This window comes from Myotis brandtii, unplaced genomic scaffold (assembly GCF_000412655.1).
Source record: "Myotis brandtii unplaced genomic scaffold, ASM41265v1 scaffold220, whole genome shotgun sequence".
NCBI classification, from domain to species: Eukaryota; Metazoa; Chordata; class Mammalia; order Chiroptera; family Vespertilionidae; genus Myotis; species Myotis brandtii.
The window spans coordinates 2197864-2210001 of NW_005358250.1; the positions used below are offsets into that span (position 1 = coordinate 2197864).

The window sequence follows — 12138 nt, forward strand, 5'->3', positions numbered from 1 at the left end:
GCCTATCTCCATGCCAAAGCAGACATCCAAAGTAAGTGTCAGTCCAAGGAGAAGAAGGAACAGGAAAGAAAGTGAAGACCGCAGGCTAGCCTGGAGCAAGCATCCCCTGAGGCTGCTCCGGGTGGACACAATGTCCTCTTTTGCTCCTCACTACCCCAGAGGCTGTGTGCCCACTCCTGCTGGGCCAGGGTGCAAGTTGGAGTAGAAAGAGCAGAGGAGATCCTGGCAGGGCTCCTGCCCAGCCCTGCCACTCCCCAGTGGCTGGCAGAGGGAAATCCCTGGAAGAGTGTTTTCTTGAGCAGCATGGTAAACCCATCTGCCCTGGAGCCCGCAGAAGTGCCCCAGGCAACTGCAGGGAGCAAGAGGGGCCCCGGGAGGCAGGGTCCCCACCCTCAACCAGGGAGGCCTCCTTGCTTATTACAGCAGGCTCTGTAAACTTTTGTTTGGAAGATTTTTTTTTTTAAGGAAAACTTTCAAAACCATTGGTCTGGGTTTTAAAAATTGTTCCTTTCTTCAATCTTGAGTTGAAGGAGAGGGGCCGGGCCAGGGTCAGGCAAGGTGTCGGGCAGGCACTGACGCTGGGCAGACCCCGCTTGTCCTGCCTCAGCCACGCTTGTGGGGCCGCCATGAGTAAATTCCCTAACGTCTTCAGGAATGCCTTCCCCGTCTATAAAACGGGGAAGAAAACACCAACTTCAGCGAGGCAATGCGAGGTTTGAACGAGAGATCTAATAGGATGCTTGCGGCACTGGCCAGGTCCAGAACAGGTGCTCAGAAATGCTCTTTCCTTCCTGTCCACCGAGCAAGAGATCTGTTTACGAACCAAGGTGGAAATCCCGAGGGAGAGCCTGGGAGGCCACCACACGGACCAGGGGTACCTGTGGGCTGAGAGGACAGGAGAGGGGGCCACTCAGCTGACCCCAGACCCCCCAGCTGGTGGCCTGGATGCCTGATGCCTTGGTAAGGAGCTGTGTCTGCAGGTTCCTAGGCCCTGACACTTCAGTCAAAAAAGGGCAAGGAAGGCCAGGGCGGACATGGCATCTGAGAGAAACTCATTAAAAAACAGAAAATGAGGTCACTGTCTCATTTGCACGTTCAGACGGGAGCATGGGGCCTCCCTAAGCATTCTCCAGCACGCTTGCAGATATGAAAATAAGAGTTGCTATGGAATACAAATATCTAGGACACATACTTCACTCTTTCAGTATACATGCTTTGAGGGCTTCTTACATGGCAAGTTCTGGCCATCCATGGAGGATTCCAAGATGAGGTGATCGTGTGCCTACCCTCAGGGAGCTCATCGTAGGGAACTCTGTGCCAGGGAACGTGAGCAAGATAGAGTAAGCACTGCTCCACACCGTGTGCCCAGTGCTGTGAGCTCACCACGGAGGTGGGCTCAGTTAGGGGACGTGGCATTTGAGCTGGGCCATGAAGGATGAGGGGAGCGTGGACTGGGAGCAAATGGGGACGAGCCTTTCGGGCAGAAGGCACAACCCGAGGACAGACAGAGAAGAGAAAGGCCGGTGGGATGTTTGGGAACTCAGGAGTCCACAGACCTTACTTTATTGCACAGCGTGGGGCAGGGAGAAAGGACCCACTGGAACAGGATGTAGTTTAGGGCCCCATTGAAAGGGCTTTCCGTGCCACACCAAGAAGCATAAGCGTATCTTATAAGCAGGTGCCATCTGAGGTCTCTGAAGTAGGTAGGGTATTACCAAGGTTAAGTCCATTGGCAGGTGGAAAGGCTGGTGGGGAAAGGCAGGTGGCAGGAAAGCCCATGTTCAAGGAAGATGAGAAGGACTTGGAAGGGGAAAATGTCAAAAGACATTTCAGAGTAGAAATGATGAATAGAAATGTCAGATTGCACGTGAGAAGGTTGAAAGAGGAGCAGAGAAATGGCTCATTTGCGCAATTAGGCAGATGGCGAGACCTGTGGGTTCCAGAAAAATGCCACCCATGCAGGGCTTCCACGTTCACAGAATAAATCAGTCGCCTGTTCTTTCCACCCAGCCACATTCTTAAAGATGTCAACTCAGGAAAAGCCAGTAGGGGGTGCTATAGGCATTCTTTCCCTTCCCTGCCCAACGTGGGTGTTACAACTGCCGGTATGTTCCCATCTGTGGCTCTCCGGGGCGGCAGTCTCCACAAAAGGCAAACCTGGCCAGCTTGATACAGCCCCTTTATGTAGAAGGTTTTTTATATAAACAGACTTTAGCATCCCCAGCCAGTCTCTCTTACATGCCCAATGACTTGGCACCTGATGGGCCTGGGCCAGCTTTTCTCTGCCAGAGTTGCTGAGCGGGGACCTGGAGAATTGGAGGGCTTTTGTAGGCCATCCTGACTGAGGAGGGATCGGGAACAGAAGGTTCAGCAAACGGTTGTGTTCACATTTTAAATTCACAAAGCTCCCCAAAGCATATACAGGCATACCTTGCTTTATTGAGCCTCACAGATACTGTGTGTTTTTTTTTTTACAAATTGAAGGTTTGTGGCAACCCCGCATCAAGCAACACTATCAGTGCCATTTTTTCCAACAGTTCAGATGAAGGTTAGCATTTTTGAGCAATAAAGTATTTTTCATTTAATGTCTATACATTGTATTTAGACATAATGCTATTGCACACTTAATAGAGACTATAGTGTGGTGTAAAAATAACTTATATGCACTGGGAAACCAAAAAGTTCATGCGATTTGGGTTGTGTTATTCGCTTATTGTGGTCGTCTGGAACCAAACCCGTACTACCTCCCCGAGGTACGCCTGCCTGTACAGGTGACTTCGGTGTGACCTCTGGACCCCTCGGAGCACGAACCACCCAGAAAGTACTCCTTAGGGAGCCAAATCAACCCCTGAAGTTATGATTACTCTTACTATATTACTCTTACTATTACTTTCATCAAGTATTTAGTGCCTCGTCTCCTGCTTGCTCCCTCTTGACACCAGGCCTGAAACTCTCTTCCCTGTCCCCTGCCACCCATGGAGCCTTCCTCACATGGGTGAGCACCCCTCTTCAGACCCTCAGGGCATCTCTTGGCATTGGATTCAAGCTGGACCTCCTGTGTCTGGCACCATGGCCAGTGCATAGTAGGCTTTCAGGAACTCCTTCTAAGTGATTTTTTATGAATGGATGAGTGAATGAATGAATGAATGAATGAACAAAAGAACGAACACAACAGGGGAATCAGGCTGCATGGGTCTCGGTCACACTCTAATAAGGACTGAGCCATGTCCTGGAGGTTCATTAGGTGGCCAGCATCATGGAGGTGTCCAAGGCTGATAGTGGGGTCAGAAACAGGCATTCACACTTAAAGGTATCAGGAGCCAGAAGTCCCAGACATGTGACAGGGTTGTGGAGGGTGGAGTGGGGGAGAAAACTAGGGCAGGGTCCACTTGGGGCCATTACAGTAGCAGAGGGGAGAGATGCTGAGAGCTGGTTAGGAATCACAGCAGGAAGCGTAGACACCAGATTCTATTCAGACACAAATCCACTGGGTTCAGTGACCAAATGGATGGAGATGACCAAGAAGTAACTACAGAAGTTTATGGAGAGGACTGGGGAGATGGTACCCTCGGCCTCTAATTTTTATTCCGATGACTATGACTCCGTTGAATGAGGCAGGAGAGTGAAGCTGAGGGACACCAAGTGAGAGGAGGAGTGGAGAGCCCCCGAGGGTGCGAGTGGCCCGTGAGCTCACTGCAGCTCTCCCGAGCCTCCTCTTGGTCTGCTCTCCCCTGCCTGACCTTTACCCCCTGGTTTATAATTTCCTCATTAGTAAGAATCTCATCTTATTCAACTTGGTATCCACTGCATTCGTTATTCATTTGCCTACCCATTCCACAAATATTTATGGAGCACCTCTTACAGGCAAGGCAGAGTCCAAGGTCTTAGAACCCCATAAATACTAGTACACATTGAATTGATCGTGTCATGATACAAAGTCAGCATAGAGAAGTTTGGGGGGGGAAGGGGGAGGGCTGGCAGAGACTTTCACTGGAGAGCATCTGGGAGGAAATGTGGCCGCTTCCTCACCCAGGCCCGGGTGGGTTAAAAGGGTAAAAGATCAGGTGGAGAAAAGCTGCTGACTGTATACAAAAACAGGCACAGGGCCTCGCCTGAGAACAAGGGGTTGGCAATGACTGGGCACCTCATCCACGAGGGAGGGAAGAGCACTGAAATGAAGTGATACACTGAAAATCGGAAGGTATGTTTGACATGCTCAGACGAAGAGGCTCTGGAGGGAAAGACTGTGATGGGGTGTTCCCTCCTGGGCTCCACGGGCACGTCCCCGTAACCCAGAAGTGCTGTGAGAACAGTGCTTGGGATCATCCCATTCTCTGGGCTCAGAGTCCACGCTCACAATGTCCCATGTGGAAGCACAGCTTGTTCCTGGCACGAGTCCGTTCCATGTAGGTTTGGGCCGCGTTGACTTTTTTGGTAGTCAGACCTCCAGGCCTTGCTACCCACTGATGGCCTGGCTCACAGGCCGGCGGCAGCATCAGTCAGGAGCTGGTTAGACATGGAGAATTTCAGAACTAGCTCCTGACCTACCGAGTCCGGAGCCACATTTAACGGGATCCTCAGGTGATTCCTTTGCATGATCTATGGGAGGTGCCACTGTAGACAAGCCGAGTACCTGAGGCTGTGGACTCAGAGCAAAATGGCCAGTGTCTCTCTGGGCCGATGGGGAAGGGGACACCTCCGCAGAGCCACCCTTGCTGCCCTCGTGCTGCGTATGAAAAGGAAGGCAGTGATCTGAGGTGTGGGAAGGGAAGAGTGTTCCCAGGGGCAGAGCCCCCAGCGCCCGGCGTCCAGCAGGCTCTTCATCCTCACTCCTCGCCACTCCCCTCTCTCACTTGGTGTCCAGTGATGCAGACCTGCTGCTAGTCGCCCACCCGCCGTGTCCTACTTCTGTGCCTCTCTCCTGCTGTTCCAGTTGTCTAGGACCCCTTACCTTCTCCTTGGCAGCTCCTTCAGGCCTCAGCCCACGGACCTGTTCCTAGGCGTCCACCCTGGTCATTCAGGCAGAGCTCAGCACCTGTGCTTTGTGCCCCACTCCTGCCTCTCAGCAGGGCAGCCACACACTGCACTGTGCCAGGCCCCCCACGGAACCCTAAACTCCTCAAGACCAGGTCTCACTTTCGGTGTACCTCAGGGTCAGCGCAGTGCCTGGCACCTAGTTAGTACTCATACCTATGGGATGGGTGATACATGGATGGATAGGTGGGTGGGTGGGTGGGTGGGTGGGTGGATGGATGGATATTATCAAACACAAGAGAAGTGAACTTCAGATGGATGTTGCAAATGTTAATTACCCACGTACTTTTCTGGGTTCCTAACTAAACAGTGTGCTGTTGGGGGCAGAAACCATGTCTTTTTTTCTGTCTACATCTCAGGGACATGGCAGATACCCTATAAATATAGGCTTAACAATTAATGAAAAAAAAATGAATAAAGGGCAGCACAGTACTTAAGAGCTTGTACCTCTCTGGAGCCAGGCTGTCAGGCTCAGAATCCTGACACGGTCACTTACTATCTATGTAATTTGAGCAAGTTACATAACCTTTCTGTGCCTCGATTTCCTCTTTTGTAAAATTTTGATTATAATAGAATCTACTTACAGGGTTATTATGCTTCTTCAATGCATTAAATTCATATGAAGTTCTTAGAAAAGTGTTGTTGTCACTGTTGGTGTTGGAAAGAGCCTGGGTGGATGGAAATAGTGTGTACTGTCTGTATCTAATGTTGCTAGAGTCCACCTGAAGGTAAGTTAGCTGATGCCTCAAGAGGCTGAGCCATGAGCTAGGATGAAGACTCAGACCCCAGTAGAGGCACCAGATAATTAATCTGGGTTCAGGACCAACCCCACCCATTCCCCACACCCTCGGCCCCTAGCCAGGGCATGCCCTGTGCCCACTGATCACTCATCCATACTCACTCTCTTTTCCTCCTTTTATGCAGGAAAATGTCTCCCTCATCAAGGAGATTAATGAGCTCCGCAGGGAGCTGAAGCTCACCCGCTCCCAGGTCTATGACCTTGAAGCAGCTCTGAAACCGACCAAGAAATTCCAACAACAAGAGGTTCCAGAAACAGGTACTGTCCCCAGTGCCTAAAGGAGATGGACATTGGGACAAACAGACCAATGGCAGCCATGGGCAGGTCACCCTTTGGCTTCTGAGGCAGCCTCTCCTAAGTGTCCTCCTGGATCAGGTCACATCCACCCCATGGCCTTCTGGGAGCCTCTTCGTGCCACACACCTGCTCTCTAAAGGATCTGTGAGGACCTACCACATTCAAATATATGCAGGTCCACAATCCTTAGAGTTAGCCACAGTGTCAGAATTTAGAATCTTTCAGATCTTAGAGCAGCAATTTTCAACCTTTTTTCATCTTCATTGCTGATCTGACAAAAAAAGGTATAATTTTGATCTATTCACCCTAGACAGCTATTTTGTTGGCTCTTGTCATTTTTTTATTTGACAATCTAAGGGAAAAGAGGTCAGTGGCCCTGACTAAATAGTCAGGTATTGCATGTTTTAAAAATTCTTGTAGCACACCGGTTGAACATCATTGTCTTAGAGCATACTGTATACTGTATATTACATGGCAGCCCTAGAGTAGTGTTTCTTTGGTGAAACAGATGAATATTTACACTTCATAATTTTAAAATGCATTTCATTTTTAGAGCTTTGTGCCTCTTAGAACTATGGATAAGGGATGGAAGACCTATATAGTTAAAGACACATAAAAAATCAGAGACTAGCCTTAACCAGTTTGGTTCAGTGGATAGAGCGTCGGCCTGCGGACTGAAGGGCCTCAGGTTCGATTCCAGTCAAGGGCATGTACCTTGGTTGTGGGCACATCCCCAGTAGGGGGTGTGCAGGAGGCAGCTGATCAGTGTTTCTCGCTCATCCATGTTTCTAACTCTCTATTCCTCTCCCTTCCTCTCTGTGAAAAATCAATAAAATATATTAAAAATATTTTTTTAAAAATCAGAGACTATTTAAAGGGAGAGGGGGAAATGATATTAGAAACTGTAAATGAGTTATGACTGTAATTATATCCTAAAGTTCCTCTGAATTTCTGACAACCAAGGCAAAAAGGGAAACAAAGAAATATGATTATTTACATAGTTTTCATTTAGGGATAAAGGAATTTTCTTTTTCTGGAGAAACAAACCTTTCCCTGGCACTAAATTGCATGAAAAGCTTATCACATGGATGCTTATGAAAGGGGTGTTGAATAATATAATTGATCATCTGCAATTGTAGGTTTTCAGACAATTAAAAAAACATTCCTCAGGTGTCCATTTCTTACCTGGGCAGTCAATGAAAACCGAGAGGGTAAGGCATTTCTGTGGAAAAGTAAGCCAACGTGGTTCAAGTATATTGTGTTCTGGAGGTTTACATTCAGGAATAAAGCTTAGAAACCTCGACAAAATGCCCCATTGCTGAGGACTGGGTCTTTCACATATGAGTTGTCTCATGTACTGTGGTTATATAAGATACTATCATTGGGGGAAAGGTAGTGGAAGGATACAAAGGAACTCTCTGTACTATTTTCACAACTTCTTGTGAGTCTTAAAAAACTTTATATATAGATAGATATAGATATTTATATAAATATATCTACACTAATAAAAGAGAAAGATGCAAATTGACTGAACCTTCATGACGCCCACCAGCCAATCAGGAGTGAGTATGCAAATTAACCCAACAAAGATGGTAGGTTAATTTGCATACACAGATGCCTAGCAGCCGGGGGTGGGGCAGGATGCTTGTGTCGTCGCCATGGCGATGACGCAGGCGTTCCGCACCGCCCCAGGCACTCCAGGCCTCTGGGCAATGTGGGAAGGCGGAAAGGCAGCTCTGGGCTGGAGCAAAGGTGGTGCCAGCAGCCAGGGGAAGGAAGGCCCATTCTTGCATGAATCTTCATGCATCAGTCCTCTAATATATATAGATATAGTTGTCTCCTGTGCCCTTGTCATTAGAGTTGATGAGAAATTAACACAATAGTAAACTCTCTGAGTAGTACCTGAGTGGCACTATCAGGTCTAAAGAATGACATAAGAGCACATGTGTTACAAAGACCAGGCGCTTGACAATTGCAAAACTTCACTTTAGAAAATATTTCGAATATGCCCGAGTGTCCTAGCAAATAATTAATTGAGACGTCCTCAGGATGATGTATGATATATCTATGGTCTTCTTCTTACAATCATGGAAATTTTCAGACATATTCAGAAATTGAGAGAAACGTCTAATGAATCCATCCCCCAACTTTAACAAGCATCAATTTCTGTCACTCTTGCTTCATCGGTGTCCCTACCCCTCAGTAATTGCCCCCACACCCACCATGGATTATTTTTAAACAAAGCAAACATCATAGCACTCATGTAATATAGTTTTCTCATGGGAGATATTTATAGTTCATAACAGTTGGAGACATATATTACCAATTGCCTGCCTTGATCATGAAGAGCCTAAGTCTGACCTCTGATTTTGAACATGGGCCCACCAAGACATGTTAGCTCAAAATTTACACCCTCAAGTCGTTTAAGGAATTGACCAGTTTGATTGGCTTTTAAGAACTTTTTATCCAAACAGGAGAGGTTGCCATCTCCAAACCACCATTTTAGTTTTAGCAGCATTTATTATTAAGTTTTTATTCACACAATTAACTAACAGGTCTGACAGACACACCTGCTTGTTTTCAATTATTAAAACCATATCATTAGAACTTCTAATTAAAGATGGTTAATTGAAAACCTACTAAAATGGCACAAGTAAACCATAAAATCTAAAAAAAAACAAAAAAAAAACAAAAGGAAACAAGAGACACAAAAATTTGAAAGCTGAAAATGGATACATGAGTGGTAACTCCACTTCATAGGCACAAGAAACCTGACTCCTAAGCCAGGTTTGGGAAACCTAATCACAGAACCCTCAGCAGCGGTTCTCAACCTGTGGGTCGCGACCCCTTTGGCGGTCGAACGACCCTTTCACAGGGGTCGCCTAAGACCATCCTGCATATCAGATATTTACATTACGATTCATAACAGTAGCAACATTACAGTTATGAAGTAGCAACGAAAATAATTTTATGGTTGGGTCACAACATGAGGAACTGTATTTAAAGGGCCAGAAGGTTGAGAACCACAGCCCTAGATCCACCGTGCCGGCGAGACTGAGACCTGCCACGCTGTGAGACCCATCAATGCACCTCCTGGTGACCGATCGTTTGGTTGTTACAGCGTTACAGCGTTACAGCCACTGGCCTTTTATAATATAGACTAGTGACCCAGCACGCAAACTCGCGTGAGACCCAGACCCGCGGTAAATTGCGTGAGACCTGGGACCCCCAAGTCCCACAGGTGCCGGGGGACTCCCCCAAGTCCCAGCACGCTGTGGGACCCCGAGTCAAGTCCCCGCCCACCCGTACACACCTCACTGCGCATGCAGCCCCACCCACCTGCGGGCGCCTCGCCGCACACACAGCCTTCTGGTGACTGGTCTTTATGACCACTGGGTTTTTATTATATAGATAGATGATTCATAAATATTTTATTTAAGTTTTAAAAAAAGCACTGAAAGATATAAAAACAGAAGTAGTTAAAAGTAGTATTAGTACTCTCTTTGAGAAATGGGACTAGAGTGAGGGAGAGATGACAACTATTTTGTTGTTGTTAATCCTCACCTGAGGATATTTTTCCATTAATATTTAGACAGAGTGAGAGGGAAGGAGAGAGACAGAGAGAGAGAGACACATTGATTGGTTGCTTCCTGCACATACCCTGATTAGGGCCAGGGATAGAACCTGCAACGGAGGTATGTGCACTTAACTAGGAATGGAACCTGCGATCCTTCAGTCCATGGGCCGATGCTCTATCCACTGAGCCAAACCAGCTAGGGCAACAACTATTCTTTTTCACTCTGTATATCTACACTAATAAAAGAGAAAGATGCAAATTGACTGAACCGTCATGACGCCCACCAGCCAATCAGGAGTGAGTATGCAAATTAACCCAACAAAGATGGTAGGTTAATTTGCATACACAGATGCCTAGCAGCCGGGGGTGGGGCAGGATGCTTGTGTCGTCGCCATGGCGATGACGCAGGCGTTCCGCACCGCCCCAGGCACTCCAGGCCTCTGGGCAATGTGGGAAGGCGGAAAGGCAGCTCTGGGCTGGAGCAAAGGTGGTGCCAGCAGCCAGGGGAAGGAAGGCCCATTCTTGCATGAATCTTCATGCATCAGTCCTCTAATATATATAGATATAGTTGTCTCCTGTGCCCTTGTCATTAGAGTTGATGAGAAATTAACACAATAGTAAACTCTCTGAGTAGTACCTGAGTGGCACTATCAGGTCTAAAGAATGACATAAGAGCACATGTGTTACAAAGACCAGGCGCTTGACAATTGCAAAACTTCACTTTAGAAAATATTTCGAATATGCCCGAGTGTCCTAGCAAATAATTAATTGAGACGTCCTCAGGATGATGTATGATATATCTATGGTCTTCTTCTTACAATCATGGAAATTTTCAGACATATTCAGAAATTGAGAGAAACGTCTAATGAATCCATCCCCCAACTTTAACAAGCATCAATTTCTGTCACTCTTGCTTCATCGGTGTCCCTACCCCTCAGTAATTGCCCCCACACCCACCATGGATTATTTTTAAACAAAGCAAACATCATAGCACTCATGTAATATAGTTTTCTCATGGGAGATATTTATAGTTCATAACAGTTGGAGACATATATTACCAATTGCCTGCCTTGATTATGAAGAGCCTAAGTCTGACCTCTGATTTTGAACATGGGCCCACCAAGACATGTTAGCTCAAAATTTCCACTCTCAAGTCGTTTAAGGAATTGACCAGTTTGATTGGCTTTTAAGAACTTTTTATCCAAACAGGAGAGGTTGCCATCTCCAAACCACCATTTTAGTTTTAGCAGCATTTATTATTAAGTTTTTATTCACACAATTAACTAACAGGTCTGACAGACACACCTGCTTGTTTTCAATTATTAAAACCATATCATTAGAACTTCTAATTAAAGATGGTTAATTGAAAACCTACTAAAATGGCACAAGTAAACCATAAGATCTAAAAAAACAAACAAAAAAACAAAAGGAAACAAGAGACACAAAAATTTGAAAGCTGAAAATGGATACATGAGTGGTAACTCCACTTCATAGGCACAAGAAACCTACTCCTAAGCCAGGTTTGGGAAACCTAATCACAGAACCCTCAGCAGCGGTTCTCAACCTGTGGGTCGCGACCCCTTTGGCGGTCGAACGACCCTTTCACAGGGGTCGCCTAAGACCATCCTGCATATCAGATATTTACATTACGATTCATAACAGTAGCAACATTACAGTTATGAAGTAGCAACGAAAATAATTTTATGGTTGGGGGTCACCACAACATGAGGAACTGTATTTAAAGGGCCAGAAGGTGAGAACCACTGCAAAAGGCTCAGGAATTAGCAGAAGCTGACAGCTCTGGAAGTGGGAGTAAAGTGGGCCTGAAAACAAAAGACATTTGATCCGCCCAGTATCTAATACAATGGTTAAAGATAGACCCTCACCAGCCCTAGATGGTTTGGCTCCATGGATAGAGCATTGGCCTGCAGACCTAAGGGTCCCAGGTTCAATTCTGGTCAAGGGCACATACCTCGGTTGCAGGCTCCTCCCTGGCCCAGGCCCTGGTCAGGGCACCTGCAGGAGGCAACGAATTTATGTGTTTCTCTCACATCGATATTTCTCTCTGTCTTCTTCCACTCCTCTAAAAATCAATGGAAAAATATCCTCAGGTAAGGATTTAAAAAAAAAAAGGATAGACCTTCAACAGGGCCATCATCACCATCATCATTAAATGTTAGAACACCAGAGTACAAAGGAAAAAATCCTCCAGCCTCCCAAAGAAAATAAGGAGAGATTTCATGCAAAGGAGCAAAAATTCCAATTGCAAAATACAAAATCAACACACAAAAATCAGTTGCATTTCTATACACTAAAAAAAAAAAAAATTCACTGCCAGCCCAGTTCTTCTATCATTGTAACTTTTTTAATTTTTAAAAATAATTCTTTATTGTTGAAAGTATTACATATGTCCCCTTTTTCCCCCCATTGAC

General features: G+C 46.3%; 1 protein-coding gene across 1 annotated transcript in view; it reads left to right on the forward strand.

Moving 5' to 3' along the window:
- CFAP57 (cilia and flagella associated protein 57) overlaps window positions 1-12138 on the forward strand; it is a 59738-nt gene that overhangs the window by 44948 nt on the left and 2652 nt on the right. The window contains exon 22 of the mRNA XM_005866082.2: window positions 5959-6091. Coding sequence (XP_005866144.1) covers window positions 5959-6091 — 133 coding nt within the window. The remainder of the gene's footprint in view (window positions 1-5958; window positions 6092-12138) is intronic.